Raw genomic sequence first — 13,736 nt, 5'->3', positions numbered from 1 at the left:
GAACTAAACTACCAATTAGAGTTGAAATTAAAATCGGACTTGACGTAGAACATTAAATTAGACTTGAAATAGGCCTAATTTGGGTTTGAAGCTTCACCGCAAATTGAACTGGAGGTTGAACCTAAAATTGGTTTTGAAATTGGACTTAAATTTGGAGTAATTTGATAGGAAGTTTTATTTAGAAATAGACATCAAATCTCGTTTCAAACAAAATTTGATGTTCTTATTTTAAATTGAACTAGAAATTGTAGATGAATTAGACTCGGAATTGGGATTGAATTAGATTTGAACTTCAGCTCGAAATTAAACTTAAAATTCGAATTGAAATTGGACTTGACTTTATTGCTTTATTGGGCTTGAAGTTTTACTTCAACCCAGAGTTGGACACGAAATTAGACACAGTAATTTTTCGTCTTATTTACCACATTTTACCATTTGTCTGTTCAATTTTTTTTCTATTCCAGTTTTCTCATTTTTCGTTCCGTTTTTTCTCCTTTTCAATATCATTTTCTTGGATTTCTTTCTTACTTTTCTTCTTTCTGTTTCTGTTTTTTCTCTCCATGGGTCATTCCACGTCAAATGTCCGAGTGGAGCCGAGTGTAGATGATGTAGCCGACCTTCTCGGATTTGAACCAAATTTTGTCAGATTGTTCGTTTCAAGTCAGCAAGAAAAAATCCTAAGTTTGGTGCCGATTGGACGTCCCCTCGATTAATGGGAGTATCTCCATTTTTAAAGAAAAGACACGCTTTCGTCAAATCCTCTTATTTTCCTTTGCTAGTAACTAAGTTTTCCTTTGCTAGAAAATACTAAGTTTAAAAAGACAATTTTACCATTATTCCAAAGGAAATTTCCCATGGAATCCGCATAAACATAAACTAAATGAACCTGAACGAACAATCTGACAAAATTCGGTTCAAATCGGAGAAGGTCGATTACACTAGTTAACAGCATGTATGAACTCAGTAAGCAGAAGGTGATTTTTCATGTGAAATTGACCGCTGAATCCGAAAATGTGGTCAGAAAAATTTAAAGTAGGATAGTTTTTGAGATATGCATTAAAGTTGAAATTTTGCTTGAAGAAAGAAAGTACATGCACATAAATACAAATTTCTCCGGCTGCGGTGCACCAATTTCAAATCTCTTTTTTCCATATTAAAGAGAAGAAAATTTGCTATCGATTAGTTGAACTTCATCTTTCTGTAAGAATAATAGTACTGTAGATATTTGAGAATTTGTTCACAACAAAACAAAAATGGACGCATTTTTTTGGAATAATTTCAACTTTATCAAAGGTTTTAGACAAGATTAACGCATTTCAAAAGTTTCATATCATCTGGGTCTTAAAAGCCGATAAAAAACAAAGAAATCATGGTGTTAATGATAACAATCGGTTAAAATAGTAGAAGTTATGACCGTTTTACTAAAACAGTAGGGTAATGTCGTTATCGTCGGGCCACTGTTATGGTCGGGCCACCACGATTTTTCAGTTTTAGTAACTCGTGACACCTATGCTACAACCATTGTAAAACTTCTTACTGTGACAGCTAAGTTTTCACAATATTGTGAGTTTCGATCGTGTATTCAAAACACGCGTACTGAATTCACTGATTGAATCAATACAAAAAAAGTTTTGCAGGTGCAGTTAACTTTTCTTCAAGAAATGATTCATGAAATGCAATTATCGGGATAAATATTGAAAATTTATTAAGTGTGTTGTGCTCTATTCGAAGGCTATTGAAAAATCTCGTCCAGTTAGGTGTTTGGTTAGGGTAAGGGGGTAAATGCCACAAAAGCGCTTATTGTAAACGTCGGGCCACTTGTGTAGTCATGGTTGGGCCACCATAATTTTAAGCATAGAAGCACAATTTACGCTAGAGAACGTCAGTCGCGGGAAATGTGATGAAATAAAGCAAAATTAGTACAATAAAAACCTAGACTGTTGTTGATTTTTCGTTGCAGTAGTACACTTCGGGAAACGCGATTGTAGTAATATTGATTTTACAAGATCACCAAAAATTTCGCAAAGATGTTATTAAAAATAGGATATTTATACTTATAAGAGCCGTTGCTCACGAAATTCATTCTTTTGATGTCTCTACATAGAATTTCAATACGTATTTCTTAGATTAAGAGCGGTGGCCCAACCTGTACAACGTGGCCCGAGTATGACAACATTTTTTGCCTTCACGTAAATGTCTATAACTTTATTATTTTTTAAGCAATCAGTTCAAGATTTTCCAGAAATATAGCTTATTCTTAGACCTTTCCAACGATCTATTTAGATCTTAAAAATTCTTTTTGAAACGGAAGTTATGGGCGAATGTCAAAAAGGCGGCCCAACCACGACGACATTCCCCTAATGTTTGCGCATTTAAATATCATGCTCTTGCAAACACCTTCTTACTTTAAGCTTTTACTCTCTTACTTGTCCACATGCCACAAATATACCTCCCTCTCTCTCTCTCTCTCTCTCTCTCTCTCTCTCTCTCTCTCTCTCTACCTCTCTCTCTACCTCTCTCTACCTCTCTCTACCTCTCTCTCGTTCTCTCTCTACCTCTCTCTCGTTCTCTCTCTCTATCTTTCCTCTCTTTATTTTTCAAACACACACGCATCAACATTAAGGTCGGAGAAAATTTTCCAATAATGCTTAACTGTATTTTATTATATGTAGAGCCATTTGACTCATGCTTAGTATTTTTAGTATTTATTTATTCACATACTTGTTACATGGGCTACGGGAATCGTGGATTATTTGTATCCTTGATGTAGTAATAGGATACCAGATGAACCGTTGCTTGTCAAGAGATGACGCTTTTCTCAAAATTTGACTGTTATCTATGTCTACCTGCCCAAACAATACCTAATCTAATATTATTTAATTTTCATAACTTCTGCCTAACTTTAATAAAAACAAACTTTTCCTATACCTCTCCATTGCATCTTACTATCATTCTTCCGTGAGCCCGGGAAGGTTTACCAACTATTTGTTGGTTCAAATGTCAAAGGTTATACCGCCTTTAACGATAAACACAAAAGAAACAGAGTTGAAAGAGAGAATGCTGTTGCATAGCTGAGTAAATTTTTAGTTGCGCAAAATTGGGTTGTTTTTAATATGTACATTATGCGTTACCAAGCAACGACATCTGTTGTATTCAACAGGGAAATATTGACAGTTTCAAGCATATTTTCACACATGACGCATGATGAAACACTAGCGCCAACTTCTGTTTTTTATTTTCAGAAACTAGAGGCGGTATCCTATACAGTCTTCATACTCTGCTTAATGCTGTCTATGAACAAACGCCATTCGGCTGGGTCATAGGGCTCACCAATAGCCCCTTTACATTCAAACAGTAACTTCGAATAGCCCCTTTATATCCAAACACTGTCTTAATTGGTATAACATTTATCGAATTGCTTGTCATGATCTATAATGGACACGCAACCCGAGCAGGAGCAAAGAGCAAAATATTATAAAAACAATATCAAACTCTGTTATAATGGTATATTTTGTTATTGAATAGATATGGAGATACATTGATAACACATTTGGTTATTGAGTAGATATTTAAAACAGTGGTTGTAAGATGAGTTTAATGACTGAATTTGTTATAATATCTTATTTTGGCCTTAAAATGACATTCGATATATTTCATACAATTTTTTTATTGATTACGAGATTTTAGATTATAACTATTTTATAAAATGATTTTTTAATATCACATATACTACTGCATTTGTTATTCAATACTTTAATAATACTAAACTATGTTATTCCAAACTCTGAAAATAGTCATTTTCAAATTTTGATATTAATTTTTGTTTAATTTACCAACTATGTCAGACAAAACAAGACCAAATTTTGATATGAGTTATTCGATTTCCAATAACACATTTTGATATTATTTTGCTCTTTGCTCCTGCTCGGGAAATGGAAACGCAGTTTGCAATGAAGCAGTGAAATTAACCGGGGTTGTAAAAATATAGTTTCCACAGGCGTAATAGAGTTTCTGTGGATTATTTTCACGTTTAAACTCATGATTTCGCGCTCATTTTTCTTACTGTTCTTACTATTTCCACACTTCTTACTATTAAGAATTCAATCACTCTTCAAGCATGATCATGAGAATGATATTCAAATGCGCAAATATTACCGTTTTAGTAAAACGGTCATAACTTCTACAATTTTCAACCGATTGTTATCGTTAACCTCATGATTTCTTTGTTTTTTATCGGCCTTTAAGACCCACATGAAATGAAATTTTTGAAATGCGTTAATCTTGTCAAAAACCTTTGATAAATTTTAAATTATTCCATAAAAATGCATTCTTTTTTGTTTTGTTGTGAACAAATTCTCAAATATCTACAGTACTATTATTCTTACAGGAAAATGAAGTTCAACTAATCAATAGCAAATTTTCTCCTATATAGGGTAATTGATCTTGAATGGACCTATTTAGCGCTTTTTAACACCACCACTCGCACTCCTGCTCAATTTACACGTCATTTATAAATAATATGTGGTGATGTTACTATTTGTTGGAAAGTACCACCTTTTTTCTACATTATCAGTACTTTAAAAATGTATAATTGATGAAACTTTTATTAAATATATCGTTTTTTGCCAAAGCCTTTTTTTGATCTTGAATGGACCCAACATGATCTTGAATTGGACCTATTTTTGATTTTGAAATGGACCTAAATTTGGATTGTCATAGTTTCTTCCATGTAAATGAACAAAATAATAACAAAGAATTTTTTTTTAATAGTACAACTATACTACTGTTATTTATTAATAGGACACAAGGTTGAACAGCTTTTACCTTTCTTATACTCTGTTAGAAAGGTATGAAAGTCGGTTAAAAAATTTGAAATCAGTCACAGTCACCGAGGGTCTTGTTTTTATGTCAGCCCAACGATTGAACAATGTTTCAGTGACTTGATATGCGTTATGTATGTATCTGTGTGTGACATTTGTATATTGGGAATTTATTATTACCTGTTGTTCAGATATGGTTGAAACGATTTCTACGTCATAAAAAAATTATGTCGCCTATTAGTTTCAAAAATTTAAACCATTCATTAAAAATATGTAATATAACTTGTATTAAACGTAGTTTATCAAGTACAGTGGGGTTCGAGTTTTTATTTAGTGACTACATATTTCGAAAGGTCAGACTTTTACTGACGTAGAACTACGTCTTACTGCAAAGTATCTAAAGGTTTGCGTTTGTCGAACATTTTGAATATAAAACCGTTGCAATCGTGAAAAATTCGTTAATTAGTGGTAATTATTCAATTTTTGACACATTTATATGCAATTTTTTCAGTTAAAATATGGTCTAGATTTTGCCACGGTTCCGATTTTGGCAACATAGGCGACACGCATTTGTTGTCAAATTCGAAATCATACTGTAAATGGTGCTTGAAAAAATTAGACTTGGTGATTCTACTAGGTTTAAAGGTAAGGTTAGATACTAGGTTTTAATTTTAAATGATAGTCGATGAAGAACTGTACCAGATAGAAAATAGGTGAACCTTCCTATTTTCTATCTGGTACAGTTGAATATTTTAGATCTCAGGGTCACTCAATTCCGGTGGACAAGGAGGTATTAATTTTGTCACAAGTCAGAGGGGAGAGGTGCTTAAAGAAAACTTTACATCCCCCAAGAAAAAAATCAGAGGGGTTGTGTATAAGATGCGACCACGGATGACGTAGTACAACGTTAGTCGGGTTGCATGATTTTGAATATTTTACTAAACTGATTTTTAATCTATCTGTCAATCGATCAAAAGGTGATGTGAAGTCAACCTGCTTACTTAGCGGCGGAATATAAGGTCTTTGCAAAATGTTTTAAGTTTTTGTCACCCCCCCCCCCCCCCCCTTTGAAAATTGGCTTGAAAAATCGGGAGGCTAAAAAAAATTGTAGGTATTTTTTAGGCATATCCAGTTCGAAAATGGTCCAGATATTGATCCAAATTTTATATTTTTTGCACCATATCATTATCCAGGCCTTCACCTAATTTCTAAATCCTCCATTGACGCACAGATGATTTTATTGCCAAACCGGGTAGTTTTGTAGGGCGGTTGGGCATCACAAAGTTTCACGAGGGTGAGGAAGTTGACGTTCTTAACCATCAGAAGTGGCTGCTTCTTTTTACTCAGACGAGTCTGATTTTGTGACTACAGGATCCGGTTGAATTTTATTGGCCTTAGGGTTTTCGGTCAGCGCGCTAAAGGTGTTTTGAAGCTTTGGTATATGCTTGATTAACGTGTTTAAACTATTTCTCATCTGAGTTTTGTCAAAACTTAAACTTACAGCAAAACTTTTTGCTGTATTTATATGGAAAATACAGGACGTTATTTGTCCATGAAACAAAAAATTGATTCCAACCATTTTTACGATGTTGCCCGTAGAAGCAGGGATAACCACTTTAAATAGAGTTTGGAATATTAGCTTCGTAACTCAATTCGAAGTTCCAATATTAGAGTTTCTTATACAATAAAGCTATATATAAATCTTCAGAATTGTATTCTCAAATAACTTGTTTCATTCTTCTGTGCATTACTTTTAATGATACAAGAATTGTCCCGTTTAGCATAATTTGGGTTTTTCTTACATAGGGCGAACAAATTGGGAAAATTTTACTCTACTTGTATAGATTATATAGATTACACTTTTGCTTCATGCTAAAACAAATACGTAAAATCCAATTGAAAAATTTAAGTGTAACAGGTTTTGTGCTAAATGCCAATGACGCAAAAATAGCTCTTTTTTTCAGGGACTTAGTACCTTTTACACCATATTTTTTGCCTAATTTCAAATATTTTTTCGATAACGCGAAAGGAAAATTGAATCGGGTTTTTTGCATTCGAAACATTGCATTTTATACTAATATTTGCAATTTTGTTTTCATAAGGGAACCTCTTCCCCTTGTCCCTACGGCTCCTTGAAGAATTGCGGTACCATGGATTGGCGCTGGGGGCTTATCCGAATTGAAAAATTCCAAAACGACATGAAAGAACATTTAATTATCTCGTGTTTGATCCATCCTTTTTTAGAATCCGAACACATAACAAAATGGCGGACATTGATACATAAAAGTATGGTTTTTAAGCGAAAAAATTGACTTTAAACATTTCTAAAAAATACGAAAATTACAATATCAAGAAAAGGATGGGTCAAACACTAGATAATTTTATTGGCTTTCAAACAAAAAAAGAATCATAAGAATTGCTTGAGCCGTTCTTAAGATATTTATGGTACCGACTTTCAAAACCTGGTTTCGAGAAAAACGACGTTGAAGTTTTTACTCGTTGTTTAATCGCTCCAGACATGCGCGGTACAAATAGCTGTAACTTTGTCAATATTTGGAATTCATGCAAACGACTTCAAACACATATGGTCAAAATGTTAATCTTTCGAAATAATCAATAAAAAAATTTAGGTTTTAAAAAACTGAAAAGGTACTATGCCCCCTTAACAGAAGGCAGTTAGTATCCCTCTTATTTTTTCATCCATTTTCATAAACTGACATATGTTAGCTAACTAATTAGGAAGACTTTTTAGTTTCAAAACTAGAGGTTACAATGTACAAACACTATGAAGCAATTACGAAAAAGGATGAGTGATAGTTAGTTTTATCAATATAATTAAGTTTTTATTAAGGTTATAAATCAAACCTACTTTCAATATCCCGTGCTTATAGATTAATTATAAACGGAGATACTATAGTGACAACAAGCAGTTTTATGGAATATACAACGGCGTGTTCGTTAGTGGTAGGCAATGATAGCTACCGCCAGTGATGTCTCGGAGCGCAAAACTAGGTCCATTCTAAAATCAATACTAGGTCCATTCAAGATCAAAAAAGGGGATTAACATTTTTAAGGAATTTGAAGATTTTACTGGTTTTACTGAACTTTTAAATACCTAAATTGAAATTACACATATTTTAGCATCATTTTAAGAGTATTGTTTTATTTCAAACCAGAAGGGTTCCGGGTAGTAACAGTTTGAAAATACTCTATGGTGACTGCCAAAACGCTGAAAAACAGCTACTTTTAAAAACGCGGCAATAAAGTAGTTTTGGCTATAATTTTAATTTAATTTTAGTATATTTACGTTCAGAAATGATTAAAGATAAACATAAAAGCTAAATACAGTACAAAGACTTGATAATTATATCCTAAAATTCTTATTTAAAAATAGGTCCATTCAAGATCAGAATTCGACTAGGTCCATTTCAAAATCATTTACCCTAATATGAAAAAAAAGAGATTTGAAATTGGTGCACCGCAGCCGGAGAAATTTGTGTTTATGTTCTTTCTTCAAAATTTCAACTTTAATGCATATTTCAAAAACTATCCTTTTTGAAATTTTTCTGACCACATTTTCGGATTGAGCGGCCAATTTTACATGAAAAATCACCTTCAGCTTACTGAGTTCACGCTTTTTTTATTTTGTTATACTAGTTTCATAAGTTTGTACTTTATCTCGGTCACTTGACGTGGAATGATCCTTATCTGTTATCGTCTCATTTTTCCTATTTCATTGTATCGTCTTCCTTATTTTTAGTCCTGTTTTTGTCCTTGTTTTTTGTTATTTTCTTTTCGTTTTTGTTTTTTTTTCGTTTTCTGTCTCCTCTTTTGCCTTTCTCCTTTTTTTCGTTTCCAGTTTTCGTCTTTTTCTAGCTCTTTTTATATTTCGTTTTTTTCTTGTTTTTCATTTTCGTTTGTTCTATTTATCCTCATTTTTAAGCTTCGTTTTTTAAGGCACTTTTAAGGTTTTCTTTTTTTCTTTGTACTTCGGTTTTCCTTTTTGTATCCCGTTTTTCGTCGTTTTCGCTACAGTTTTACTGCTTTCTTTGGTATGTTTTTCTTGTATGTACTTTTTTTTATATTTTGTCCCATTTTCCCGTTTTTTGTTCCCACTTTACTGTTTACATCCCGTTTGACCTCTTATTCGCGAGTTACTCGTTTCTGGGAACGGTTTTCTTTTTTTTCTCTCGCTATTTTTTTTTTTGTTTCTCTTGTTTTCTGCTCTGTATTCTGTCTTTTATTGTGTCGGTTTTTCTTCTTTTCTCTCCCGTTTTGTTTCCTGTTTTCCTTTTTTCTCTTCGTTTGCCTTTGTATCCGTGTTTTTGTTTCGTTTTCCCTGCTTTTATTTTTTGTTTTTTCCGGTTTTCTGCTTCCCTTCTGTTTTTCTGTTTCTTTGTTCCGTTTCTTTTCTTTTTCTGTCTCGCTTTTTGTTTTCGTCTGTTCGGTTCTGCCTTTTATTATGTCGTGCTTTTTCTTTTTCTGTCTCGTTTTTTTCGGGTAACCTTTTTCGATTTTCGTTTTTATTTTTTCCTTTTCCTTCCTTCTTTTTTGCCCCGTTTTCACTCCTTTTCGGTCTGTGTTTGTCCTCGTCTCTTCACCGATCTTTTTCCTAATTTTTTTCTTTTTCCTTCCGTTCTCCTTTTTTATGTCTAGTCTCCTCGTTTGTTGCCTCGTATTCCCATCTTTTCTCTCCTGTTTTATTCTTTTCCTCTCCCATTACATCATATTTTTTCTTTCGGTTTTCTTTTTCCAAGCCAGCTTCTCTCTCTCACTCTCGCTTGTTCCTTGTTTTTCTATCCTGTTTGTCCAGCTCTGGGCCACGTTTTCTTCAGGTTATTTTCCATGTTTACTCCTTAAAATCCATGTTTGGACTTACAATCAAAGTTGAAATTGGTCATCATGTTTTTGCAGAAGGTTGCAAATATGCAGGTAAGGATAGAAAAATCCTATTTCTGAATCGTTTTACCTGTTTTGTAGTTGTTGTATGACTTTTTCATGTTTTAGAAAGGTTGTACAAATAGTAGAAATACACAACATTGCAGAACGTTGTATACCTCAATCTTTGTTTGGTTAGAAACTGTAGAACTTTTAATATAAAAATACCCTAATCTGGACCCCGAATTACTCGGTAAAAAGGCAACATTTTATTCAAAAGCACTCCTTAGGGAATCTGAGTAGCTTCATGGTAGACTGAAAAGTTTAAAAATCAAAATTTATAAGCTGACAAAATCGGGGTAAAAAACTGATAAAAACGACAAAATCTGGAGCTGACAAAATCGGCACATTACTCTACATGAATTTTTTATACAAATAACAATTCTTTATGTCATTCACAACAAATATAGTTGAGAGTATGTTGCTTATAGCTGTACAATTTCAACAAAATTGATTGAGTTATTACAGCGATATCTTTGGAACACAGAGCATTTGGAGCATTTCACAAAGTTTTCCGCGGTGTAGAAAAAACTAACTATACCTAGTGCTATTCTTAGTGCTATAACTCAGAAACGTTATGACCGAATATTCAACGACTGTTTATATGCGCTGTCATTAAATGCTACTTTGCTCACACATCCGTTTGGTGATTAATTGATTAATTTTTCTCGTAGGCTCGTAAAACACAAGAAAAGTGGCAAATAATTAGAAGCCCACCGAAAATATCATTCGGTGCCCTTTGTAAAATACAAACCACTCTGGCGTTTTCTGCATTGTTGAGACCGCTTTTATTGAACTGCCATGCAGTTTCATGTTTGGTGTGAAACATTCATTCCTTTTATTAAATATCGATCAATGTACAAACACGTAGGTAATTTTATGAGCATAAAGGAGCAAATGTCTCTGGTAAATGATATTCATTATATTCTTTCAATATTTTATTTGAACTGAAATCTCATAGACCGTATTGTGCACCAAAAAGAACCTACAGTAAATGACTAATAAGAAAAAATAATCCTACCTTCAGTTTTTGTTCAATTACAATGGAATCTATGCATGTACTTCGAAACGAAGGTCTGTGGTCATTGAGAGGAATGCATAACCCAGTAATGTCAATCAAATGCAATGATTAATTCAAAAGCCTTATCTAAGCAACAGCATGCAAGCATGCTGTGGTGTAGTTATGGCAACGAAATGTCAACCAAGCGAGCACCTATTTCAACAAAGTGCCTACTTGTTTCTATAACTAGAAGCCTACAAAAACTTGGTTAATACATTTATTCATAGTATAGTGAAAAACAAAACATGAACTTCAATATCAAAGTCATGTAACTTTTATTTACTCTATGATCAATTAGAGCCGGTTTCCCGTCTAAAACTGGCTGAAGAGCTTAGCTCAGCAGGCGGGATTGTAGTATACATCTAGGCGTAAACGAATAGAGACGACCAATGTAGGGTTTGTCGCGCAACAAAAACTTGTTGCATGCTCAATCGACGCTAGTCCAGCAAAAAAAAAAAACAAAAGATTGACTGCCCATAATTATAATTTCATCACGCCTCTCATTTCTGATGCTATGCAAAGATAGCAACCATTCTAATTAGGACAGTTAATTTTATCGTCATTCTTCTTTTTCGTCCCCCTGTTTTCCGCCATTCCGCAGAGGAAATCATCAAGAAGCGTAAAACCGAACTTACCACCACACGCCAAATCGAGACGCGCATCCAGCGGCAGCTGGTGTTCGAGGATGGCAAAGTTATCGAAGATTCCGGTCCGATTGTGTCCACCAACACGACCGAGGACACCGACCGGCAGGAAACGGTGCAAACTGAGGTAGGTTTTTTTTCGGTAGTCGCGGCTCGCGGCTACTGGTTGCGAATCATTAATCAGTACGCCAACGAACAAAAAATGGGAATCTGAAGGTGAATATCTTCTTAATGATGTATTGTTTACTTTTCGGCAGCACCGTACCCTGGGTGATCCGGCGGCGAGTGGGACGGAGGAAGACGTTACCAAAAGGGCTGTCGATTCCGGCGGGAATCCGGTTCTCGACGATGTCGACGGCTTGCAAAAACTAGTCAGCGATGGAGGCGGCGGCGGCGGTGCTGGTGCTGGTGCTGGTGCTGGCGGCGGAGGCAGTGACGAACCGGTTGGCGGCGGCGGCGGCGGCGGCGGCGGTGATACCAATAGTAGCAACAAACCAAAGACCATCAGCAGCGTCATCGTGGCCCGGCCCGATGGGCTGCTGAGGAACACCAAGGAGGAAGTGGAAGTCTCCCGGGAGGAAACCAAGGAGTGCACGGTGATGGCCGAGCGGAAGCATTTCGGGGATTTCACCGATGATGTGAGTACAGTTATTGATTTTTTTTGCCTAAACAAGGACTTAGTTTTTTTCTCCTTTTGATCAATTTTGTGACCTCTGATTAACCCCCGAAACGGGGTCAATTACCGCCTACCATTTTCGTTGCTATTTACGACGAACCGACGGCGAAATTAACAGCAGACCAGCCTCCTATAGTTTGGAGGATGGCAAAAGACCTGAATTAGCATTTTTCGTGCCATCCATGCCGGTTGGTTGGCATGCCGAGGCCTCCCCCGCGGAGGCCTCCAATGGACCGCAACGACTGGACTGACTAGCATTCTCTTCTCGACAGGGCCTGGCGACGAGGGAAAAAAGTGCGGCTTGCATAACTGGCAGTCCGTGCGCGTGAATAGCGCCACACAGCCGTTTCGCCGCGGGTTGTCGGTTCTGTGTTTTATTTTTTTTTTGCTTTTCCCTCATTTTGGGCTGACAGGCCGGCTGGGTGCGATGGCGTCCGTCCCATATCGATTGCCTGTCTACACCAACGCCATCGCACCAGCAACAGCCAGCTCTTGGTAACTCGATAGTGACGTAATTGGGCCCTTCTCGGTCGTGCCGTGGCCGGAGAAGTCAACCAATCTATCGTCGGGCGGGAGGTCTCTCTGTGCCTATACGTCGACGGCAGCGGCGGCACTTTCTTCAACTGTCAAACGCGAGCGTGCTCGCGTCCTCAATATCTATGATCGCGGATCGAGCGAAGATCAACTTATTCCGCCGCCCCCCGTAGAAAGGCCAAACTCGAACCGGGAGGTTCGCGAGACGCTTAAATGCCAATTGCCGAGTGTTTTCGTTTCGTTCCTTTCTTCGTCTCGTCCCGCAGCAAACGTCAGCAATTTTCATTCGTTATTTCCCAACCTGTTCTCAGATTGGTTCTACCATTTAGACCTCGGTCGGTCGGTTGGTCGTAAAAAAGGCATCTCAATTAGATCACAATTCTACCGCAGCCGCATCGATGATGGTTGATTCGATGACGATGCTGTTCTTGGTATTTCGTTGGTTCGGTTTGTAGTTTGTACCGCTCGAAGCGGATGCCACGATGTTATGATCACATTCAGACAATAATCAGTGGGTACTCGCCACGAGCGTGGCCAGACCTAACCAGAAGGTGGGTCACCCGACTTTTCAGTAGACCATTATTACTTATCACAAAAATACCGACCGATTAGGTTGGAAACTCCAGACTTTAGGGTGCAATTGGATCAATAGATAGCTTAGTGGTGTAATTGGTTAAACAACACACTCGACTAGCGATTGAGAGCTGTGAGTTCGACTCTTACCTTCGCTAAGTCCAAAAATATAGACCTATCAAGAATATCAAGAACTTTTCAGTTTGCCAGAATCTACATTTTAGCATTTATTCTTCCCCAACAGACATTGGATTTAAAATTAGAGTAGATATTGTACTAGAAATTAGAGTTGAAATTGAAAAGCAAAGCCTTGGGCCATAAACGTCCTTAGGATTTTGCAGTCGGTTATTAGAGTACAGGACAATAACGTGGCTAGTGCAACGATTAAACTGCCTCTAGCAGCACCGTCCAGCCGAGATTGGAACAGACGACGACCGGCTTGATAAACTAGCATGCTACCTCGAAGCTTACTGGGCGGTAAACTTGAATTT

The 13,736-nt window shown here is 36.4% G+C and overlaps 1 protein-coding gene across 3 annotated transcripts in view; it reads left to right on the top strand.

The window, feature by feature from the left end:
- Positions 1 to 13,736, top strand: part of LOC128733073 (uncharacterized) — a 162,160-nt gene that overhangs the window by 34,575 nt on the left and 113,849 nt on the right. For all 3 annotated transcript variants that reach the window (XM_053826664.1, XM_053826666.1, XM_053826665.1), the window contains exons 3-4: positions 11,420 to 11,589; positions 11,720 to 12,100. In XM_053826664.1, coding sequence (XP_053682639.1) covers positions 11,420 to 11,589; positions 11,720 to 12,100 — 551 coding nt within the window. The remainder of the gene's footprint in view (positions 1 to 11,419; positions 11,590 to 11,719; positions 12,101 to 13,736) is intronic.

Source organism: Sabethes cyaneus, chromosome 1 (assembly GCF_943734655.1).
Source record: "Sabethes cyaneus chromosome 1, idSabCyanKW18_F2, whole genome shotgun sequence".
NCBI lineage: Eukaryota > Metazoa > Arthropoda > Insecta > Diptera > Culicidae > Sabethes > Sabethes cyaneus.
The sequence above is the reverse complement of the archived record's forward strand: the minus strand, read 5'-3'. Positions and strand labels throughout refer to the sequence as shown.